The sequence below is a fragment of the Procambarus clarkii genome, chromosome 68, assembly GCF_040958095.1.
Source record: "Procambarus clarkii isolate CNS0578487 chromosome 68, FALCON_Pclarkii_2.0, whole genome shotgun sequence".
Classification (NCBI taxonomy): domain Eukaryota; kingdom Metazoa; phylum Arthropoda; class Malacostraca; order Decapoda; family Cambaridae; genus Procambarus; species Procambarus clarkii.
The window spans coordinates 5,535,451-5,555,837 of record NC_091217.1 but is presented as its reverse complement, the minus strand read 5'-3'; the positions used below and the strand labels follow the sequence as shown (position 1 = coordinate 5,555,837).

At 43.4% G+C, this 20,387-nt stretch overlaps 1 protein-coding gene across 3 annotated transcripts in view; it reads right to left on the bottom strand.

Moving 5' to 3' along the window:
• LOC123774784 (uncharacterized) overlaps nt 1–19,796 on the bottom strand; it is a 105,108-nt gene extending 85,312 nt beyond the window's left edge. For 2 of the 3 annotated variants that reach the window (XM_045769391.2, XM_069310800.1), the window contains exon 1: nt 19,658–19,796. Coding sequence is in view for 1 of the 3 variants with exons in the window: in XM_069310799.1 (XP_069166900.1) it covers nt 19,658–19,697 (40 nt within the window). In the remaining 2 variants the exon portion in view is untranslated. The remainder of the gene's footprint in view (nt 1–19,657) is intronic. The other variant, XM_069310799.1, reaches the window with a different exon arrangement.
• Nucleotides 19,797–20,387: the final 591 nt, after the last annotated feature.

The following is a 20,387-nucleotide window of genomic DNA, read 5'->3' as shown; positions in this document are numbered from 1 at the left end:
CGGAGTCCGGGAGAACGAGCAGCTCCTGAGGGAAGTAGGAACTAGCGAGAAGTTCGAAGTCGAGGTGGTGGAAGGAGAAATTCGCGAACCTCTCCAAATGAAAAACTCAAATGAGCCACTGAATAAAGTTGGGCGCGTTGTTCAGCACATCGCAGAGATCGACTTCCAGGATGGTAGTCCAGTTGCCTCCGATCCTGAAGGTGACGGCGACGCTCTGGCTCACCTGCAGCACGCGCAGAACGTCTTGCTCCAAGCTGTGGCCACCGCCGACCCCCCGACACCCACCCACGTCAACTCCAAAGAATACAAGACCAACTACCCACAGAGGCACTCGGGCGTCGCTGAAGCTCGATCACTACAGGGAGAGATGGGACAACCTATCGATATCGACGGGATCGTTGGTGTGAGGATCCAGCCCCCTGCAGTAGAGGGCACAGTTACTAACTTCATGAGAAGAGTTGGACACGAAGATGGCTCCAACTCCCCCAACAACGGCCACTATGTGAAGAACGAACTCTCAGTGGTGCAGCCTCCTGCCGCAGTCTACTCCGCCACCCACCAGTCGTCAGAACACGACACCCCAGACGTACCCAAGCCTCAGGAGGAGCATCACGAATCGATCATTGATCATATTTTCAACTTTACCAATGAAATGGCATCCGACATTAGCAATCAAGGTCTTTTCGAGACACTAGCTGAGCGTACCTCAGAGCAGTACATGCGCGACACCTTCCACTGGCTGGGGGACTACACCAGCCAGCTGATGGGGTCTGGACCCCAGCGACAGTCACGAAGCAAGCGCTCCATTTTCTCTCTTGGTGCCCGCCTCCTCGCTTACTCCAACTACGCTGCCTTCAGTAAATTCATGTATAACGAAGTTAACGCCATTGCCGAGTACAATCTTGAGGCCCGCAAGTTCTCCAGTGACGCCGAGGCAGAGGTCGTGGATTCCACCTTCTGGGCAGCAACAACCACACCGCCCCCAGGCGAGGGCGCACCCCACACAGTCAGCGAGAAATGGGAGCCACAGGTCAACAAGGTCTCCATTGAGTTCATTGGCGAGATCCTCAACACTCTGCTGAACATGATGCGAGAGTACTTGATGAAGGACAACGTGATGGAGTGCCTGTGGTACATGTTCTGCCAGGACCTCAACCATCAGGCCAGGTACTTCAACGTCTACGGCGTCCTTGCGCGAGTCAACAGGTACGTCCCTTGTTTCAGTCTCGCCTGTAGGTTGAGTGTGGCACCTCAAGGGGGTTATCTCTTTGTATTAATGTCCTTACATGCAACCAGCTAAACTGGATATTCGCAACTAGAAGACGAACTATGAACTGCAAATCAGTGAAGCTGGGAAGATTATTATTTATAATTAAGTGAATGAAAAGTTTCGGGATATCAAACGGCGAGATCATTGATTATAGCGCGAATTTTCTCTATTTTTCTTCACTTGAAAATTGAAGAAAATATTCTTCACTTTGTCTTACGTTCCTAATAGTTCCCCTTTCCTTGAAAAGGAAGTTGATAAATTAACTCTCCAAAGTTCATTTTACAATTTTATTTGGCCTGATGCTAAGAGATGCGTTTCGTTAATTCGTTATCAAATGTAGAGTTCGAACGATTACAAGATTTTTGCTGCGGGATATACAGCCTGGGTTGAGGTGAAGGTGAAGCACCTCACTTATGGACCAATAGGTCCATTTCAACACCCCAATCTCCAATGTTTCCATGATGGTTGGAGCAGAATATTGTATATTTCGTCGTGTTCTCGAAGATGGCAGAGTGTAACCTGGTGTTAGATATCTGGATTTGTTTGACGTAAATATTATCGCTTTATTTGTCGACTACTTTGGTGGTGTTCGTCAGGACATCTATGGTGATGATCTGATTATGTGTAGACTATATGTTCCTTAATAGGGAGTGGTTGTCTTGTCTATACAATTGAGTTCGTTGGGGCTGACAGTCCCCAAGTGAGCATGTGAAATTCTCCCAGCTATCCTTCCAACATGTAAACATATCATCAACAAATATGTACCACATCATGCCTTGAGACTTGATCTTAGAGAGGACGCATGTCTCCAAGTATTCCATATACAGGTGAAATAACACTAGAGATAGGTGACAACCCATACAACCAGATTTTTGACGGTAAAAGCTGTTTTGAAACAAAAATACGTTAGTAGATACGAACAACCATGATAATTCTATTATCTTTGTTACCGGTATGGACAAAGTTTGTAGGTAAGTTTTTCAATTTGTCCCCCAGGGAAACTTACCAATAAACTTTGCCTCCACCGGTAACAAAGACAATATATCTTGTGATCTCCTCTCTCCCAGTTTTCACTTTCCATCACCCTCCCTCCCTCCCTCCCTCCCTCTCCCTCTCATTTGTGCTTCACCCTCCCTCTATCTCCCACTCTCCCTACTTGGCTGCTGCTTACTTTCTAATGTCAACAGAAACCCGCGTCAACGGGGTCATCCACGCCAGGCCTGGAAACCCACATAGCGACGCTCTGGTTACAGGAGAAAGCTTTAGCTGTTGTTGCGCACCTCCTCCCCCTTCTTCCTCCACCCCCCCCCCCCGAACTCTCCCACCCCGAGCCTTTCTTACTAACACTCTTCAAGGCCCCCCTATAACCCCACACTATCAATTCCCCTCAATTCCTTTTTTTTCTGATTTTCAGCCAGCTTATTGTGACGTTCTCGACAACAATTATGATCGGAAGGGGTGTAGAAATAGCATCAGCTACTCAATCCCTTTGAGATGTATTTCTTTCTTATCTCAATAACCATACTTGAACTTGAAATGATCGGTAACAAATTACCTATATTTTGTGTCAGTTATACAGTGATTAGTTGCTTATCAGTAATCATTTATCGCGACAAGAAGTAATTACATTATATATTATATATATTTTATATATATATATATATATATATATATATATATATATATATATATATATAAATATATATATATAAATATATATATATATATATATATATATATATATATATATATATATATATATATATATATATATATATATATATATATATATATATATATATATGCCGGATCTATCTATCTATATATATATATTATATATATATATATATATATATATATATATATATATATATATATATATATATATATATATATATATATATATATATATATATAAGGGTCCGGTCTATTATCCCTTAATCTATATTAGGTGGTAATAGAGCGGACTGCGGAAGCTGGGTTCTTGGGGGCAGGGAGGGAGGGGGGCCTGGAGTTAAGGGGGATTAGTCTTTGCGGTGCGTTGAAATCTTTACTGCCCAACAACTCTGTTAGCTCCTGGCATGTGACTGTGCAGCCCGTCCTCATAAACCAACCCGTCCTCGACTCAAGTCCATTACATTCAGCGGTCAACCCCACAGACGCATTCATAAATTTTAACATGCTGTTCATTCAAAACGGGAATTTTCTAAAGTATAAATTAATATTATAATATATTAGCATATTGTGTATAAATAGGCATAGGTTAGGTTAGGTCAGGTGTTTAGGTTCTGTTGGCGATTATTTGTATTTGTAGTACGTGGGTGAAGCATTTACAGCGTTGTGGTTCGAACAAAATTGGTCAGTGAAGCACTTGTTCCGGATATGTTCGAACGTCAGCAGTTGTGAGTCGTGTGTAAACCGCTTTTCATTCATAAACAGGGGGTTTGGCGGGTGCATGGAATCACTTTTGGATCTTTGTTTGGAGGACAGGCTGCATAAACAAAGGCCAAAGTTCACTCCAAACACCCGCCAAACCCCACCGTTTATGAATGAAAAACGGTTTACACACGACTTGCAACTGGTGACGTCCGAACACTTCCGGAACAAGTGCTTCGCTGACGACTTTTGTTCGAACCACAACGCTGTAAATGCTTCACCCACGTACTACAAATACAAATAATCGTCAACAGAACCTAAACATCTAACCCAACCAGAGCCTAAATATGTACACTATGCTAATATATAACAATATTAATTTATATTTGAGAAAATTTCTCTTTTGCATGAACAGCATGTTAAAATTGATGAATGCGTCTTTGGGGATCGACCGCTGGATGAAAGGGACTCAACCCTTGGTCTGAGGACGGGTTGGAGTGTGGCTCAAGAACCCGGCACTCTACAGGCAGTAAATGATCCGCTTCTATATAGAAGAATACATGTAAAGAACGGGAATGGTTGTCTGCATACGTGTAGTCGAATCTCTGCCAGTGTGACAGCTCGAACTTGCTTGCTTTCTCATTCCTACTCACACACACGTTAGTTTCTCTGACCCAGCGGCAACAAGACGAGATACTCTAGTCCCCCCTACGACTACACCGATGAATACAACCCGGATGTTGGCGCTTTTCCCACGTCATCGTTGACTAGCAATGCCTTGATGTATACACTCGCCATGTTCCACATCCACCTTTGCAGCTTTAACGCGTTCATATTTAGTCTGAAAATTATAACTTGAGTTTGTATCAAGGTCAAATTGGTCGCTTACTGCTGTAGTAACTCCAGATATTTCAGGCGAGTTTACTCGGCTGACGACACATTTGACGCCATCCTCAGTGTCAATTTGTATTATGATCATGAGCAGTTACCACAGACAGATTACACGTTTTCTAGCTGCGGAGCGTTTACCATTACCTGAAAACATTTTTGACGCGACTCGTCTAACACACACACCTTCACCCCTACCTTCTTAGACCGTGATCTTCCTAGTACAGCACCCAACACCATTTCCTAAGCAGTGAACTTCCTAATGCAGCACCCAGCTGCCTTTCTTAGGCCGTGAACTTCCCAGTGCAGCACCCAGCACTCTTTCCTGGGCCATGACCTTCCTCTGCCACGCCACCGAGCGCTGGGAATCCCCTCGTTAGCACCACAGCCGCCAGACGTCGCTTGAACTTGGCCTGGTAAACTTGAGGGCCTCGCTGGCCTTGTTCATGGCTGACGGAGTGCCTGGAGGCATCCGTGCGACCACAGCCAGACAGTGCTACCTCTTCGCTCCCTAACAAAGGCGTCCAGCTGGCATATTCCCGCTAAGTAGTCGTTGTTTCGTGCGGTTATTCTGCTTCATGTCCCGGAAGTTATACAACATCTGACAGCTGGGTGGACAGCGCTTCGTATTCATAGTCCTGAGGTTCCGGGTTCGATCCCCGGTGGAGGCGGAGACAAATGAGCAAAATATTTCTTTCACCTGATGTCCCTGTTACTTAGCAGTAAATAGGTACCTGGGAATTAGACAGCTGCTACGGGCTGCTTCCTGGGGGGAGGGGGTGTAACAAAAAGGAGGCCTGGTCGAGGACCAGGCCGCAGGGACGCTAAGCCCCGAAATCATCTCAAGATAACATCGAGCTGTAACCCAAAACATTTGTTTTCTAGGAGCGTCAAGATCCATGAAGTAACAACAGCAGCCGCTGTCCTTCCGACGTAAGGCCGTACAGCTGTTCATGTAGCTATCGTACTGCCCCAACAACCCAACAGTTACAGTTCTGATTATTGCTGAAGAGGCAGTGTTAAACCTTTAACTTGGCTTAAGCTTTGCTTTTAAAGTATAATCAAATCCCCAGTGGCTACTTTCCCGCATATAACCACAGCCTCAACGGCGTGTCACAAACACCTTTATTTAGTTAAGGTTAAGAAAGTAGCAAATTTCCACTATCCACCGCTTCAAATAGGCCGGCATAGAATGTGAACTGGTAAATAATGGTTACTGGAGGTAATTATCTATTGGCTATCACCCCCAGGCTATCTGGAGGATGATAGCCATCCTCTGACAGGCAGAGACACCCTGCCCGGGGAGGCAGGCGGCGCCGTGTGTCCGCCCAGTGCACAAGCTGGGAACTGAGTAGAAAGTTTCACAGTGTGGGCGTGAGGGGCGGGGCGGTGCATCGACTTGGGGGTCACAAACCCCGGCTGGTGTTGTTGTTTTAGATTCAGCTACTTAGAACAAAAGTTTCAAGGTAGCACGGGCTATGGTGAGCCCGTAGTGGACTTACCTGGCACAGGAGCGGGGCTGTCCCGGCTGGTGTGTGTAGCGCTAACTTTAGCCTTCACACCCTAATGCAGTTCTTCTCCCTGAATCAGAGTAGATGGGATTATTTGTAGTGTGTGTAATTACCTAAGTAATTACCTAAATGTGGTTACAGGATGAGAGCTAAGCTTGTGGTGTCCCGTCTTCCCAGTACTCGTTGTGTGTGTGTGTGTGTGTGTGTACTCACCTAATTGTACTCACCTAATTGTGCTTGCGGGGGTTGAGCTCTGGCTCTTTGGTCCCGCCTCTGAACCGTCAATCAACTGGTGTACAGATTCCTGAGCCTATTGGGCTCTATCATATCTACATTTGAAACTGTGAATGGAGTCAGCCTCCACCACATCACTTCCTAATGCATTCCATTTGCTAACTACTCTGACACTGAAAAAGTTCTTTCTTTGTGTGTGTGTGTGTGTGTGTGTGTGTGTGTGTGTGTGTGTGGTGGTGGCTGTGGTTATGAGGGCGGGGATGGCAGCTGTGACAGTGGTGGTGGGGGATAGTAGTACTGGTGGTGATTGTGGTGGTAGTGATTGTGGCGATAAGAGATAGTGGTGGTAGTGATTGTGGTGGCGAGGATAGTGGTGGTGACGGCAACAGTGAAGGATGCCCTGGGCGACGGGGAAGGACAGCCTGTGGTGAAGATTGTCAAGCCACAGGCAACCATCATTCACGGGACCCTAACTGCCTGCTTCAGGCAACTGGTAAGACGCAGACATAGTCAGCGAGACCCCGCGCGAGTATGCCGCAGAAAGTGCGTGAGCGCGCGAAAGGTTGCTCAAGGGCGCAATGTAGTACATAAGTGTCTTTAGGGACTTTCCTATTCAGCAGTATGTGAGTGTGAGAAACTTGGTGAGTGTAATGTGAGTTTGGAAATACATGCGGAAGACTGTGTTATCATATTTACATTGGAAACTGTGTATGGAGTCAGCCACATCACTTCCTAGTGCATCCCATTTACTAACTACAAGGCATGTATGATTATGCATGATTGTAGAGTCTGTGCTTGTATACTTCCTTGACGCACATACAGTTTCCAATCCACCCCCCCCCCCCCCTTTCACCTTGAATTCAACACCCCGTTCCTCCTACCGACACTTAGTATATATATACAAATAAAACAAGAAAACGGAAAATGTGCACACACACACACACACATGACAGAGCCTGACCTACCTGCTAGTGTTGCATACAATCTGTGTGCATAGCAGAACAATGCATGACCCACTGGCATAGTGGTGCAACTTTCTTATATCTACCTAAACACACACACACACACACACACACACACACACACACACACACACACACACACACACACACACACACACACACACACACACACTCCTTGAGACCCTAAATTCTCTCTACCGTCCAGAAAGTGTATGTTGAAGAGTCAAGCCAAAATATCAACCTAAACCCTAACTTACACACTTCCCTTGTGGGGTTGTCAGCATACCAAGTACACACACACGGTTGCAGAGTTGCCAGGGATGTGTGTGAGAAATGTCATTAAGCTATACATTATTTCGAAGGTAAACAAACCATGAATGATAAACCAACTCCCTGGAACTGAATATGTGAATGTTTTATCGTACTATGAGGTCACTGGGTGCCAGTGACCGCCTTGCTACGACGCGCGGGGCTCCTATGAGCAATTCAAGTTCCTCTTCAAATCAAGATGCATCCTTCCTACTCTCCCACCATTACACCCCTCCCTCCCCCAGCCACCCCCTCCCCCTCAATCTCCCCCCCGGGCAGAGAAAACAACACTTCCTGCACTACTTTCTCTGAAATTACCGAGCTGCTTTTTATACTAACAAGGTCAAGACTAGATTATCTCTAGCTGTACAAGCGGTAGCCGCAGGTGTACAAGCGGTAGCCGCAGGTGTACAAGCGGTAGCCGCAGGTGTACAAGCGGTAGCCGCAGGTGTACAAGTTTCTACTAGGCCTCTTACGTAAGGAACGCTTTGCATTATAGCAAGAACCATTTAGATTGAAAATGTTATTTGTATTTACTGAAGCCTAGTTTTACCTGCCAGACAGAATTAAGGAATAATAGGTATACTGTTACTTCTGATATAAATGGAAAAATGGCATGTCACATACATTCAATTTATTACACACACACACACACACACACACACACACACACACACACACACACACACACACACACACACACACACACACACACACACACACACACACGGGTGTACTGTTACGTTAATTTATTTGATTAAATTGAGTTATAGTTTACAGAAAATACATGCATAGTAATCACTGCTCGAAAACCTTATATGGCTCTGCAGAGGTAAGGTGCGTGCCCAAGATACAGTAGGCATTTCATCTGTGAATCGTCACGCTGAGTTGCTAGAACGGGACACTGACTGCTCTTGATTCTCTTGTTTGCTTAATGAGTTTCTCACCCACCTGCTTCAGGTGCAATTTCCCCCCCCCCCACCCCAGGCGCCCATGGTCTCGGAGCCTAGTGACACGAACCTGTAACAATGTTCAAGGTCCGGGTACTTATTAGTGTTCTGGGTCGCCCCGGAGGAGGCAGCCCCGCCACCCTCAGCTGTACTGTGAGGTAGACAGACATCAGCCAATATAGACGCCACACGTGTAGTCCCACACAACCTGACTATCGTCCCTCCATGGCTGCAGAGTGACTCCATCTGGGCGCTCGTGACTGCTGTCGGATCTGTTCTTTAGAGGTTCCCTTTCTGCTGGACACCCAGCTGTAGCCAAACTTCTCTTGATGATGTCAATGACTTGATGATGTCATATCTAGCCATCTTTCCCTCTAACTTACGACAGATAACACCATAGCTGACGTGTATTATAATATATATATATATATATTATATATATATATATATATATATATATATATATATATATATATATATCCTCCTACTTGACCCCCAAGCCCTACCGGTACAGGGGACATTTGGCGAAACTGGTAGCAACAGTTTGGTCATTTGCGGGCATAAAACTCTGAACTGTGTGCTAAAAGATATTAATGTTGGATTTTACTGCCCAGTCGAAGACAAGTGGCAGTAAAGAGGCAATACTGACGTCTCGCTACATTATTACTTTTCCGGTTCAATGTTTTTATTATATCATATTTCCCAGATACTTTGTGGACGAGGAGCGGGGGGTACCATTGTTAATGTGTTGTAGTGTGTTTACTAGTTGTGTTTTTACGGGGGCTGAGCTTTGCTCTTTCGGCCCGCCTCTCAACTGTCAATCAACTGTTTACTAACTACTTTTTTTTTTTCCACACCACACACACACCCCCCAGGAAGCAGCCCGTGACAGCTGACTAACTCCCAGGTACCTATTTACTGCTAGGTAACAGGGGCATTCAGGGTGAAAGAAACTTTGCCCATTTGTTTCTGCCTTGTGCGGGAATCGAACCCGCGCCACAGAATTACGAATCCTGCGCGCTATCCACCAGGCTACGAGGCCCCTAAAGTGTGTGTGTGTGTGTGTGTGTGTGTGTGTGTGTGTGAGAGAGAGAGAGAGAGAGAGAGAGAGAGAGAGAGAGAGAGAGAGAGAGAGAGAGAGAGAGAGAGAGAGAGAGAGAGAGAGAGAGAGAGAGAGAGATTGAGATTGCAACGCCTGTATCCTCACAACATGCCTTTTCTGTGCCTCTTAATTTGTTCTCTCTCTCCCTCTCTCCCTCTCAAAATCTTACTTCAGAACTGTGAGAAACTTTGGAAACCTTACCCCTGGGGCTTATAATGATTGACTGCTTGGTTGGCTTGTATCCGAAGTGGAGTTTCAGGGAATGCAGACGATGAATCACAATAACGTGACTGAAGATACGATAACCAAATCTCATAGAAAATGAAGAAATTACTTAATAATTGTCCAAGACGAACCGAAACGTCGTCGTTTCCTTATTTTATGTTGTGTGGTTTGGTCATTATAGTTTCATGGATTGGTTAAAGCCAGTGAAGCCGGGAACAGCAGGTCCAGTAGGCTGCATAGCTCGTGCTGTCAAAGTCAGTAGATTAGGCTGGGAAGGTGAGTTCGCTAGGCCCAGGAAATGTAGTTTCATAGTTTGTTATCCAAGGTAGTACAGTGGGCACTAAGGAACACCATCACCTGCTTTGATACATGGTAAGCACTGCTGGGGGGAGGGGGGGGGGAGGGCATTCACCTCGCCTTGTCACGTGGGGAAACACACAGCGGGATCAAAGAACCAGAGCTCAACCCCCGCAAGCACAACTAGGTGAGTACACAGCCTTCCTCCTCTCTCATTCCCCTTCTAATTCCCTATTCTCCGTGCTCGCTCTCCTGTCATCTCTTTACCCGTCTACAATCATCTTTAGTTTTTCCTATCCCTTTCCACCCTTCCTGCTTATTATTTGCCAAACTACTTTCCCCTCCTCCCTCTCTTCACTCCCTTCTCCTGTCTTCCCTTTTCCAACTCCCTCTCCTCCCTTTCCTTTCCCCGGCCTTTTTTTCCTTCCATTACTTCCCGTAGGGTGAGCACACTCCAGACAATTAAAACCTTCGACCAATAAATTAGGGAGGAAGCCCCGGGGAGAAGGTCCCTGAATGTCATTTATTTCATAGTTAATTTTCCTCTTCATTGATCCTAACTCTCACCCCCCCCCCCCCTCCTCCCTCCGCTTGGAATACCAGCTCCAACGACAAAGAGGGAAGTTGAGTGTGGCTTGTTAAAATTGAACCCCTCGGTTTGGCCAAAGGATAGAAGACAGACTAAGAGTGGTTCATTCTCGAGTGATGATGCCTCAAGTCCCGGAGCCCTCAAGGTTTAAGTCTTCCTGTTGACGAGTCGAACCCAGACTGTAAACCGAACCTAAAGATACATAAAACTGTTATTTACACAATATGTTCAAGCCTACCCCCCCCCCACATCTCAGCCCCCCGTGTGTGAGGTGAAGGGAACCTCACACACACTGCCCCCCCCCACCTCCATTCTCCACACCCCCCCCCTACTCAAAACAACCCCCCACCCCCACCCCCAACCCGCCCACAGCACCACAAGTGTTATGATATTGGAGAAGTCAACGAATCCACCAATACATTATGTAATATAAAAAAAAACTAAAAAAAAAATTCTCAAGTATTGGGAAACAATTGAAGGCATCAATATTTTACAATTACAAACGGCCAAAGCCATTAAAAGTCAATAGTCTTATAATCATAACACAACCCTAAATAATAAAAGGAAATTATAGATTTTTATATTTACTAAATCTTGGAACAGTGAAAGAGTCGGGGGAATTTATTAACTGATAATGAAAGCGATTAAACTTTTTGACAGAATGCAGTTAAGCCGCCAAAAACGTCATACAAGTAAACGGTCTTTTATGAGTCTATCTCTCTTAATTACACACACACACACACACACACACACACACACACACACACACACACACACACACACACACACACACACACACGCACACACGCACACACACAGTGTACAACCATAGTCACGCATGTAACCATACAACTGCTATTCCTAAGGCCAACAACATCATTTTTTTATATCTACGAATTTCTGATATTCATACTAAAACCTACGAGGCTATCAAATATCAAGAGAGTCCGTGAGCTCAGAGATTACTCCCGTGTCTAAGTGCCGTTTCTGCACACACACACACACTTCCGTGACAAAGAGGCCCTTTCTACGTAGAAAATAATGTAGACCGCTTTGACAGTTTTCGGATGGTAGAGCCATATGGGAGAAGCCGCCGTGTCGCACTGTCACGTCTGGCGCCGCTGACAGGCACGGAACAATCCGGTCACATTTATAACGTGTGGGTATATATATTTTTTTTCTAATGACGGACGAGTTCTCTCACTCTAGGAAGAAATAAGGATACTTTAGTAGGGAAGTTGAGTGAGACGGTTATGTCGGAAGTCACGTCTGGAGCGACCGAGGCAACAGCAGGCGACTAGCTCTGTCACCGACCACGACAGCCATAAGAAATATACCGTTGATACAAGTGTGTGTGTGTGTGTGTGTGTGTGTGTGTGTGTGTGTGTGTGTGTGTGTATGTGTGTGTGTGTGTGTGTGTGTGTGTGTGTGTGTGTGTGTGTGTGTGTGTGTGTGTGTGTGTGTGTCTGTGTGTGTGTGTCTGTGTGTGTGTGTCTGTGTGTGTGAGAGATAGAGGACAAATTGGCCCAGAGTCAGTTCATTAGACATACGACGGTTAGAAAGGTGGGCTCCAAGAGCAAACAGCTTGATCCTACAGACACAAATAGCAAATACAAATAGTAAATACACCCCCCCCCCTCCCTCACACACACACACACACACACACACACACACACACACACACACACACGTTTCAAAGCGATATATAACAAAGAGTGCCGGGAAGACCAGACACCTCGAGCGTAGCTCTCATCCTGTAACTACACTTAGGTAATTACACTTTGGTAATTACACACCAAGAGGGCGTAAGAACCGCACTATTATAATTACAAAAGAGAAAACGCTCCCACGAACAAAGTAACTTCTCACGCATGTATATCACCAGAACTGGAGATATGAGGAGAGAGTGCACGCGAGTGATGAGGAGAGAGTGCACGCGAGTGATGATGAGGAGAGAGTTGACACAAAAAGCGATACGAGACCCGAAAACTATGAACAGGTCTGAGAAAGAGTCGGTGACGCACAAGATTAGTGGATATCAACAGCAACCTCAAACTCTCACGAACCCCTTGGTTGCCAATTGGTAAAGATCATTGGAACCCTTTGGTATGCTAGACTCAACGACGTATGCTGTTAGTAATAATTTGTGTAACGTAGCAGGCCTTCCGTAAATTACAGTGATTCAAGTCTGATGAGATAAGGCAATTTTCAGGGGAAAGCGCCAAGCCATTACGACTATATAGCTCTGGGAAGGGGTCAGGATAAGGATTTGGGATGGGATGGGGGGAAGGAATGGTGCCCAACCACTTGGACGGTCGGGGATTGAACGCCGACCTGCATGAAGCGAGACCGTCGCTCTACCGTCCAGCCCAAGTGGTTGGTCAAGTCTGATGAGTGCCAGTAAATAATAGTAACACTAAAGAAGACGACTAGCTGTGACCAGTCAGAATGTGGCACTGTAAAAGATATTTCAATCTTTTTTCACTGTAAACAGAGAATTAACTGGCAACAACACCGGTGTTTGGTGTTACATGAATCAAACAATGACAAGCGGGAGATTAGCCAAACAAATTACAGTTTGTTAGGCTATTAACTAAGTACCAGGATATACACCATCATTACTTGTCGGGCAATAGTCTACAGCTATGATAGATAATTATAAATGTTAGCTAATGGAAGGCTCTAACGTCCAGGCTTCGCAAGACGTATGAGCAAATTAATAGATTAATAATTATATCATCTCTTGATAATGAAGCTGACACACCATCATTACCGTGATGAACACGGTCTTATTAACTTCTCGGAGTGGCATTATATTCATAACATTTCTAAACAAAATTTAAGCGGGTTTCCAGTTTTATTGTATCTTCGCCGCTGGAGCTTAACACCTTAATTTGCTTACATAAACCCACCCAAATGGAGAAGATATACCTTCCTGTCACATTGGGCCACCGATAGCGGGCCTAGATGCGTTAAACACCTTCCAGCCTCTGCATTCAGCAGGAAACTTCGTCCTTCAATTAATAAAAAACGATAAAAGCTTCAAAGAGCCCCAGATAAGAAATCAAGGTCATCAAGAGCTGCAAGAGGTCAGCCCTGAGGTCATGAAAGCTGTCAAGGGAAGGTATAAGTGACTGAGCACTGGGTGAGGGAGGGGTCGAGTCAGGTTTAGCAAGCTCGAGTTTTTGGGTAAACTAAGACATACTGAAGGCGAGTTCAAATGATGGATGATTTCCTATAGTTTCAGAGAGAAAATGAGAAAATCATATATTTGGAAATCTGTTATAACAGTAATTATGTTGTTACTACAAACGCAATACAATCCGAATAGTGAAAATGTATGTTGGCTTAGTCGAGCAGCAAAAGACTCTGGGTACCATAACTTATAATGTGTCACAATCCAGCAAATAAACGAAAGATAAAGCGAACAATACTTTCTAAGTGTATGTGATCAATCAATCACGCTTCTAATTATTCGGGAAGATCCATATTCAGAGAACCATAGTGTCTAAGCTTTACAGTACATAGTTACTTTCAGCGCGGGAATATGACCCTGAACACGATGGGAACTATACTGAGATAATGAGAATGAGGGGAAAGTAATATGGATGAAGGGGTTGTCTTAGCAATGGAGAGCGGATCCGGCAGCCTAGCGACCTACTGACCCCCGCAAGAGGAATCTTCACTCTCTCGGCTTTACATTCGTCGGTTTTCTCTTTACATTGATTTAGGTTAACACATCACTAGCAGATAACTTTCATCAGCCGGGTTAACAAGTAACTGGTTGTATTCCGTTAAAGTTGTCATCATCGACAGAATACACAACAAACACGCTCTTAATTCCTATTTTTGTGCCTCTGAACAAATGGGATGCCAAAAGTGTAGTATTTCGCAGAAAACACCATATTACGAAAGCCTAGTTTAAGACAATGTAAAATGTCAAAGTACTTAGTATATTACAGAAAATATGTATTTAATACGACGGCCTTAAAATATTTCTAATAAACTTTAAGTACCACCACCGGAAGGAAATAGAAAGAACAATAACAGGTCAAAATGTTACCAGGAAAAACAAGAGAGAGCGCTTTAATATGCTGAAATAGCTTTAAAACATTGCAATAAAAACATAAGAGAAAGCGTAGACCCAGTAACCCATATAGGGGTACCCACTGATAAAACGTTTTATACTTGAGTTACTCACTTAAGCTAACATCCGTTTTCTATTGTGCATACTCTAAACTACTTGCGATTTCTTTTTTTTTTGTTACCAAAATACCTATCCAGGTCTTGCATACACACACACCTCGCGGCTGAGTAGACAGCGCTTGGGGGTCGTAGTCCTATGGGCCGGGGTCCGATTCCAGGCGGAGGCGGAAACAAATGGGCAGAGTTTCTTTCAGCCTAATGCCCCTGATCACCTAGCACTAAATAGGCACCTAGGAGTTAGACAACTGCTACGGGCTGCTTCCTGGGGATGTGTGTGTGTGTGTGTACACGTGTTAGAGAAATATATGTAGTAGACTTAATAGAGGTAAAATAGATTGGTTAAAAAGGCGGGATCCAAGAGCTAATAGCTCGATTATAAAGGCACAAATAGTAAATACACACACACACACACAGTTGAGAGGCAGGACCAAAGAGCCAAAGCTCAAACCCCGCAAGCACAAATAGGTGAGAACACACACACACACTACCTACAAAATTCTCAGAGGAATAGACAGGGTCGATAAAGTTAAACAGTTTAACACGGGTGATACGCGAACAAGGGGACACAGATGGAAACCGAGTACCCAAATGAGCCACAGGAACATTAGAAAGAACTTTTTCAATGTCAGAGTAGTTAACAGATGGAATGCATTAGGCAGTGATGTGTTTACTAGTTGTGTTTTTGCGGGGGTTGAGCTTTGCTCTTTCGGCCCGCCTCTCAACTGTCAATCAACTGTTTACTACTTTTTTTTCCACACCACACACACACACCCCAGGAAGCAGCCCGTGACAGCTGACTAACTCCCAGGTACCTATTTACTGCTAGGTAACAGGGGCACTTAGGGTGAAAGAAACTTTGCCCATTTGTTTCTGCCTCGTGCGGGAATCGAACCCGCGCCACAGAATTACGAGTCCTGCGCGCTATCCACCAGGCTACGAGGCCCCTTGTAGCCTGGTGGAGTAGACAGTGACAGTGACAGTGAGACTCCACCCTGATGTGGTGGAGACAGGCTCCATACACAGTTTCAAATGTAGATATGATAGAGCCCAGTAGGCTCAGGAATCTGTACACCAGTTGATTGACAGTTGAAAGGCAAAATGGACCAAAGAGAACCAGAGACAAAGCTCAATCCCCGCAAGCACAACTAGAATACAGCTTTTCTGTCCCCGACAACATTACTTAAAAAATTATTAGCATTGTGTAAGAACTATACTCACTTCAACTACTTCAATACTTCTTATAATTTATGAGACGAACAGAATTTCAGTGCTCATTTCACAAAAGTTTAGTGTCCTCTGGGTTACCCTGTGCGGTACAATGGCTGAAATAGGTAAGTCTACCCAGACTTATTTTCATTTTCTCTCAATCTCACATCGGGCCATTTTCTTCTTTGGCTGTCTTCCGTTTTCTAAATGCACTTGTGTACCGGAGCACCGTTATGTTAGGCGAGACCTTGGCAACATCCAGGAATGCGGGGAAATTAGGTGTCGATTGTGCTCCAAGTGTCCAATGGTCGTAGAACTTAGTATTTTGAATATTAAACTTAATGAGCGTCAACATAATATCATCAATTGAGCTAACAATTATCAAGCAACTGCTGTTTTATTCATTGTTCACATTGACCTTTATTTTCAAAAAAAGATACAAAAGGTAATTGTAAAACAAAAAAAGGACTCAAATTGTCACTGTATAACTACAATTTAAATAAAGGGTAAAAATTAAAAAAAAAATATTTTCATAAAGCCTCAAAGCTAAAAGTATATATTAAAAATTTGCAGTGATAAAAAAAAGTTAATAAGAAGACCCATATACTTGAAACAAGTGCTGTGCCTAAAACTAATGTATAATTATAGTTAACATGTTCACGGATAGACCGACTGACGTTCAAATTTTAGAAATGACTATAACATAATTAGGCTACCGGGGTAAAGTTAGTGACTATTAAAAATGGTACTGGTGATGCAGTTATTGGTTCATATAATAATAGGGGAGACTGTGATACTATTATGGAATAACCTGGGAAATGATTTAATACTGTAACTTGCATAACGAGAAGAATAAGAGTAGACAGTGTCACAATAACACACTACCCACAAATTTAACAATAAAGGACATGTGATAACGTTTAGGTCTGTCTTAAAGCCTCATCAAGTAGAAGCTGAGAAACAGTGGGGAGAAAGATATTACTTTACTAAACCAAATAGATGCTTTGTTCACATTACTTTTGAACAACGTATGCTATATACTGCACAATTATATTGAAAGAAATTATTTTTAGATCATTTTATTTGAACGGTACGTTTGTATAGATTGAGTCACTCTCGGAACTGTCAAGACATTCATTTCTTGAGATATTCATAAGTTTATTACATCCTTCAAAGAAGTTTCAAGTCTCGGTTAGTGTTGAAATAAATAAAAAAAAACAATATATCTAGCGTTTATATTCAGAATAGCTCGAGATTTTAACAATGATGCTTTATGCTGTCTGGAAACAGAATTTATCATTCTGATAGCTTTTTTTGCTGTGCAATGTTGGGTCTGTGGTGGTTGAACCCTGTGCACACATACAATGCGAGATTGATCACAAGACTTGAATTTGTATTGCTACTGTAATACTGTAGCCATTGTTAAAGAAGGGTAGAGCGGTAGAACACCGGTCTCCCTTCATGCAGGTCGGCGTTCAATCCCCGACCGTCCAAGTGGTTGGACACCATTCCTTTCCCCCGTCCCATCTCAAATCCTTATATTGACCCCTTTCAAGTGCTATATATTCGTAATGGCTTGGCGCTTTTCCCCGATAATTCTCCCTCCCCCCCTTCCTTCCCACCTCTCCAAAGAGCAGAGGCTGAAAGACCTATAGGCAATATATAGTCTTAAACCTAAGACCCTGAGAAAATAAATAATGGGGAGCCCGACAAAATTAAGTGTAAATGTAACATTTATGTTCTAAAAGTCACCATTGAATTCTTTGACAAAGAGAAGTAGAAATAATCATATATACGAGAAACAAAATAAACATTTTAAATTTGCTACATTTTTGGCTTGGTCCAAATCCTTAAGATAACTGCATATATGTTCCGTGCTAGGAGCACCTCACACATGCAGAAATATAACTGCCCACGCAAAGGGGGTAGTTATGTATGCTAATTGTAAATATCTTTGTTCTTAGAGCAAACGGAATTACAAACTATGTCTTAACAACATTTCCCAGAATAACACGTATGGCAATACAACACAAAAGATATCGATTAAAGTTACGTGCATGAGTTAAAGGTATGTACATGCGAGTTGAAGATATGTGCATGTGAGTTGAAAGTATGTGTATGTAAGTAAAGATGTGTGCGAGTTGAATGTATATTTATGTGCGTGAGGACGTGTGCATCTATGTCTATGCCACATTCTAACATCCGACAAGACTCACAACCACAAATACTTCGTCATAAACATGCAGCTATTGGCAAAAGACTTGATTATTAGTAAATCACACACTTATTATTAAGAAAATATACCTTAGTTTCCATTTTAACTTCCACACGAACGTCCAAGACTTCATAGACAGAGAACCGAGAAGAGCGCAAGGACCGTAGCCTTGAGGTGAATTAACTGTAAGCTGCCGTCCGACCGTGGTTCACTGACACACAAACCCGACACACCACATCGGGAGGGTCTTTCTACTGCACACTGAGATAATACTCCTCAAAGACTCTTAACTCGGGAAAAACCGAACTATTATCCCAGATCATTTGAGGCAAAAATTGGTATGTTTGATCCATGATGGACGAGCGCTAGACCGAGACAAACTTTGTAACTGCCAAGACTGTAAAGTGATTGCAATTTTCCTGTAAACTGGGACAGAGCATGATACGCTCTCAAGGCAATTTTTGGCTTCTCACTAATGTATAAAGAATTAGGCCGGCCATAATTTTGGGTTATCGGTCAAGCCAGATTGGGGGTCAATCAAATCTGACGTATTTACATATTATGTAAAATAATATGATTTTTTAACCTTGATGTTTATGTATTGGCTAGCGTCCTGAAATATATAGATATGCCCGTTTTGTTAATAAATAATGGATACAAAAATAACCTTTTTTGGGCAACTTACGGCCAAATTTTTCTGATATTTCTTATAATGAAGCACCTAATACATGTCAGATATACCAATAATACATAAGCAATGATTTTGTTTAAATAAGTAATACCAAACTAAAACAAATAAGAAACGCTAATCTGTCCACTTATCGTTTTGCAGCACAGACTGCTCATGGGAAGACAAAAAAAAATAGAGGCAACAAAATGCTGTTATAGTACTATGCCTTGCCATCGGTTAAACTTTTGCAGCAACCGCGAATTGATCTTGCAGCACTCAATGATTATTATTACTAGTGCCATTTACTCAGCTACAGCCTGTAACTATAAACCACCAAAGGCAAAAAAAATACGGGGTGTTATATCTGGGCCAGCCCGGGTCACCCCAGGCTACAGTTTTACGTAAACCACTAGTAAACTGTATCTTCAAAATCCTTATACTTTGGCGTCAATGTTACTACTACTCTGACATCAGTTGTTCGCTCTCCCTTTTACTCACAGACTCTGAGGCTTGATTTCTTTTTGCTTTTATGCTAGAAACAACACTAGCACCATAACCCTACTTCTGCCAGCAATATGCCTTCCCCACACTATTACGTTTCTCGACAAAATCGCCTTTCTTATCCATAATAAGTATCTTACACTTACCTTTGCCTGACGTATTCATACATCTCTTTCCGGACGACATGATTTCAGCTCCCAAATCATGATATGTCACGGGAAAATCCAATGAAAATGCTTGAATAACGAGAGGTGAGAGCGCACGCCCGCACAAGGTAAACACACTGTTACACCGGCAAGCGTGCCCTCAAAGTCGTTACCTCGGAAAAAATGTCACATAAACAAATCGTTTGTACAATTTATAAAACAGTACAAGCTTGCCAAAACAGTTGTAAAATATAAGTACATTATTTTGAATAATATTTATAAATAACAGAGCGAGATTAGAAAAACTATAAGCAAATAAATGATTAACTGGAAAAATATAGTATGTATTTACAGCAACTACTAAATAGGGGTACCCAGCTCTGCCCGGGTCTCTCTCTCTTTCTCAATCTCCTCTTTTCTCTCATCTCTCTCTTCTCCTATTTCCCCCTTCTCCACATTTCTCCTCACACCCCACTCTCCTCCATCACCTCTCCCACCCTCTGCACCTTTCTCCCTCTCCCCCCCCCCTCCCCGTCTCTATCTTTCTCGGGAAACGTAATATTATTAATCGCCGAAAACAATAGTAAAACTTTACGGGAAACAGATTCTTGATTTCAGACCGTGAAAATCGAAGGAGGATTGCTATAGATGCTGACATTTATTAAAGTGTGGCACTGGGTTCGACTCCTAACCTATGACATTCACATGCCCCCATGTGTCATTTTGTCCG